We start from the raw sequence: 4,727 nt of genomic DNA, 5'->3' as shown, positions 1-4,727 counted from the left end.
GATTAATGAAAAACTTAATATTTAATTCCACACATGCTATTAAATGTATGTTATTACTCTTAGAAAATGAAAGACAGTAAATACTATAAGCATATGCTACGACATTTAAAGAAATATTTGCTTTTGCAACTTCTTGAAATATGTTCGTTGCCATTAGGTGCAGATTTCACTTTCTTGGAACACATCAAAACACAACAATACTTACAATCCACACTTCAGTTATACAAAATAAACTTAAAACCTAGAATTATGTTCAATTTACTAAATTTCATTGTATATACACTCGTACATCCTTAAACACAACACTTCACTCGTATATTACACTACAAAACAATGGAAAAGGTAGAAGTTGTTTCTTATCACGCTCTTTTTAATCGATATTCCTTACTTTAGAAAGAAGAAAAGACATTTTAGGAACTGTCAATTTTTGTGCAATTAAAGAATAACTTGTGAAATAGGCCCTACTTTTTTGCATAATGTTCGTTCGATTAGCTTCAAAGCGGCTCACTAACATATCGAGCCCTTGTAAGAAGAAATGAAAGTATGCTGAAATTGTGCTCCAATAGGTTATTTTTTGGGGTTATTTTCTGTGGCGATTAAAACGCAATTACTGTAGCTTTCTTTACTCCGCGGGAAGACAACCAATACGTATTCACGCAACAGCAAATATTATATGGCAGCATTTTTTCCTATTAATCAGTAACACATACAAAATCGTTACATTTCCAAATAAAACTATATACATTAATTGGTTACTTAAAAAAGTGAGGGGGCAACTGCCCCCCCTAATCGCCGCCCATGATTCTAATATATGTGGATTATAACTATGACAATTATTTAGTAAACTAAATAAAACGATCTTGTGGACTTGTGGTTAATTAATACGTTAGAGCATTTGGAGTTTAAATTTTTATAGAATATTTCATAGCACTTTCAATATACTATATTACATTTATGAAACCATGGAACAGACGAAACACAATTAGTGATCTGCAGTGTGAACTATTTTTATAATTTTTATTTTTATATTTTCTTCAGCTATTTATAGCACTCTTGAAAGAAAACTATTATTATTCATTTACAAAATAATTTCAGATTTCATGGCTTTATTACCAGTGTCGTATTATGATACAATATTCTGTGGTTTGGTTAGATATATTTTGAAATGAAAACGGATCACCTCACTCCGTCAAGAATTAAAGAAAAAAGATTTCAAACGAGTGTTCCTTTTAAAGTTATTCCCATGCGACTTGAGTTTACTGAGCGTCACTGCTGCTTCAGCTTCGGCTGCTAGAGCTTCTGCTGCTTCTTCTTCGGCTGCTGGGACTGCTTCTGCTGCTGCTTCTACTGGATCTGCTGGATCTACCAGATCGACTCCTACTAGATCGGCTGGAACTTGAGCTTCTTTCTGCAAGCGAGCCAATATCAAGCAGATCCGCATCCCTGCTGCTGCTTCTGCTAGAGCTGCTTCTGCTTCGGCTGCTGGAGCTTCTACTACTGGGACTGCTCCTGCTGCTTCTACTCCTGCTGCTTCTTCTCCTACTGGATCTGCTGGATCTACCAGATCGACTCCTACTAGATCGGCTGGAACTTGAGCTTCTTTCTGCAAGCGAACCAAGAATCTTCATGACGTCTGCATCACTGCTGCTGCTTCTGCTAGAGCTGCTTCTGCTTCGACTGCTGGAGCTTCTACTGCTGGGACTGCTCCTACTGCTTCTACTTCTGCTGCTGCTTCTACTGGATCTACCAGATCGACTCCTACTAGATCGGCTGGAACTTGAGCTTCTTTCTGCAAGCGAACCAAGAATCTTCATGACGTCTGCGTCACTGCTCCTGCTTCTGCTTCGACTGCTGGAGCTTCTACTACTGGGACTGCTTCTGCTGCTGCTCCTCCTCCTAGATCTGCTGGATCTACCAGATCGACTCCTACTAGATCGGCTGGAACTTGAGCTTCTTTCTACAAGCCAGCCAAGATCTTCCTTCACGAAGTCCGCGTTACCGCTTATGTTTCTACTCGATCTGCTTCTACTGCTGCTTCTTCTTCTGCTGTTGCTCCTGCTCCTGTTAGATCCTGTGGTTCTCCCAGATCGACGACTTCTAGTGCTTGCTCTTTCTCTTATGTCTCCACGGCTAAAGTTTTTGTTTTCTTCAAGCTCCTTAAGGTTTATACTCGGTGGATTCCATTTCAAATTAAATCTTCCATCTTTAGTTTTCTCCAGGAGACCAACGTTTACAGCACGCTTTAAAGCATTTCGTACTTCGCGAGATGAAGGGTTATCGCCCATCTGACTTCTTATAAAATCTGTGATGCTCTTCACGTCACTTCCTCCTTTAACATTAATGTTTTTAATCGCTGATACAATCATACTTGTTACTCTGTCTGAATTTTTCGACATATTTAAACGTTATTTGTGACGGAAGCTATAGGAGTGAGGTGAGTGACAGAACTGATAGGGACGAAATTCAGAAAAAACTGTGGCAAATGTGAATTGAGAGCACTATTTATATAATATAAGCGCGGACGTCTCAGAAAACAATGTGGTCCAACCAAGGGAAACTGGAATTTTCTAGATATTTTAAACAATTTGGAATATTTTATGTAGGGGGGGCCAATCAATATTGTAAAATAATAATGCAGATATTTCGAAGTTAATAACATGTTTACAATGTTTTTTCTCCTCTAAAGCAATTGTGTTTTCTCTGTTTTACATTTTAAGTACAATAATGCAAGCAAATCGTAGTCCTAAATGTAAGATACAAGTAAGTAGGGTATTGATATTGCCGTTTGTGTTCAAGGTTGAACACATGATAGAAGTTTATATGCATAACATTCATTTATTAAAAATCATGATCGTTATATTAAAGATGTAGGAGTATAAGACAACACTTTTTTTAAGGTTAGAATCGAAGCTGTATAATATAGAAGGTTGTAATGTAGGCTAACTTATTTTTAGTTAGGTATAAGCAAAATATCTTCTTTCACTTTGCACGTACTGACTACGAATTATTTATGAATATTTCTAAATGCATTTTGAAAGGAGTTACAATTGCTCTTATTAGTTATAATTGCAAATTTAATGATAATATTTTATTTAGTAATTTATTAGTTACAGCGACCGTTTTTAACATTTAATATTCAAATTAGACGAGATGAACAGGTATTTGGTAGTATAAGTTTGTGTTAGGCTATGTTTAGTTGTACTAGAGTACAGCTTTACGTTTGGCACACCACTCGAAATTTGAAAAAATATAATTCTTTCCCTAATTTCCTTTTTATTGTCCCCTAGAAGATTTCCGCTAGGCGATGTCTCATTTGATATAGGTAACGTTCAAGGGAACCACCAAAAATATTGTTGAAAAATTACAATTTTTACCATATTTTTTGAATTGGGGGATCAGAATATTTTGCTTCAATTTCGTGCTTGCTATATTTTCTTTTTTTTTTTTATGGTTTAGGTTAACTTAAGTCAGTTTAGGTGAGGTTAGGTTAGGATTTTTGGATTTGAGCAGAATTTTTTGCTTAAAATTCGTACTTACTTTCTTATTTTTTTTTTTTTTGTTGGTTTAGGCTAGGTTAGGTCAGATTATTATTATGATTTAGTATGTATTATCAACTATACATTGCACAAGATTGGCACAAATGAATATGGATACATAAAAACTACATTAATTTTGTTCTAAATTGAAAACAATGGATCCAAATGTGCAAAAAATTGAATTATGTAACCTCATTTACTAAATGGAAATCCATATCGTCGTCGTCCTCTGGTGCATCACCATTTTCTCGGTTTTCTATTCCTCAAAAACCTCTTTGTAAAACGTGAGCTTTGAGCTGCTTTCAATCGTACTACAAGCGGAGTTAATTATATCTATCCGTATACATTTCTAAACTGAATGACTATATTTTGGAAGAGTTTGTAACTTTTATGGACTAACATAGGATGAATATTAATTTGCCAATTATCCCAATATATGAATTTGAAATATAGCAAAATATAATGTGCAAATGTTGAGTTTGAGCAAAACAGTGGCAGAAAGAGAAATGGTAAATAAGTGGCAATTTTTTTTAATATGTTGTACTGTATGGGGCGGAAACGTGGACATTACGTAAAGGTGATGAAAATCGACTGGAAGCCTTCGAAATGTGGGTGTGGAGAAGAATGGAAAGAATTACTTGGGTCGAGCGGAAAACGAATGAAAGAGTGTTAGAAATGGTGGGTGAGAAAAGAACACTTTTAAATATTATTAGGAAGAGGAAGAGAAACTGGTTGGGACATTGCCTAAGAAGAGATTGTATCATGAGGGACGTCCTAGAGGGTATGGTGGTGGGAAAGAGAGGGAGGGGGCGAAGGAGACTACAATTAATGGATGATATTAAAACAGAAAGATCATACGCGAAGACGAAAAGGTTAGCGGAGGACCGTGGAGCACGGAAGCTTTCAGCTGCAGCAAGTGACCTGCCAATAAAGGCAGAATACCTATGATGATGATGTACCAGAAGCATGTTATAATTTTGAATGATAATTGACACGAGACATTTTAAGAAAGAGGTTCTGCTGAAGCTGAAGAGATCGTTAGAGAAGAACCTAATCCAACAATGTTCTTTTCAAAGTAAAGATTTACCCTGAAATACAAAACAAACGACTTTAACCATAGATAGTCCACTCACCTTGTCTTTTTGGCTACATTTCGTTTCCAGTTTTTCATGTGTCTTGTACGTTTTCTAG

The 4,727-nt window shown here is 36.1% G+C and overlaps 1 protein-coding gene across 1 annotated transcript; it reads right to left on the bottom strand.

The window, feature by feature from the left end:
- Positions 1 to 907: 907 nt before the first annotated feature.
- LOC145662904 (uncharacterized) lies at positions 908 to 2,485 on the bottom strand. The gene has a single exon (XM_081728903.1). The coding sequence runs from the start codon at positions 2,394 to 2,396 to the stop codon at positions 1,278 to 1,280; it is 1,119 nt and encodes a 372-aa protein (XP_081585029.1). The 5' UTR covers positions 2,397 to 2,485; the 3' UTR covers positions 908 to 1,277.
- Between the last annotated feature and the right edge of the window lie 2,242 nt (positions 2,486 to 4,727).

Source organism: Thermobia domestica, chromosome 10 (assembly GCF_964235325.1).
Source record: "Thermobia domestica chromosome 10, izTheDome1.hap1.1, whole genome shotgun sequence".
Classification (NCBI taxonomy): Eukaryota; Metazoa; Arthropoda; class Insecta; order Zygentoma; family Lepismatidae; genus Thermobia; species Thermobia domestica.
The sequence above is the reverse complement of the archived record's forward strand: the minus strand, read 5'-3'. Positions and strand labels throughout refer to the sequence as shown.

Coding starts and splice junctions, on each gene's coding strand:
- LOC145662904 (XM_081728903.1), bottom strand. CDS start 2,396: ATGTCGAAAAATTCAGACAGAGTAACAAGTATGATTGTATCAGCGATT.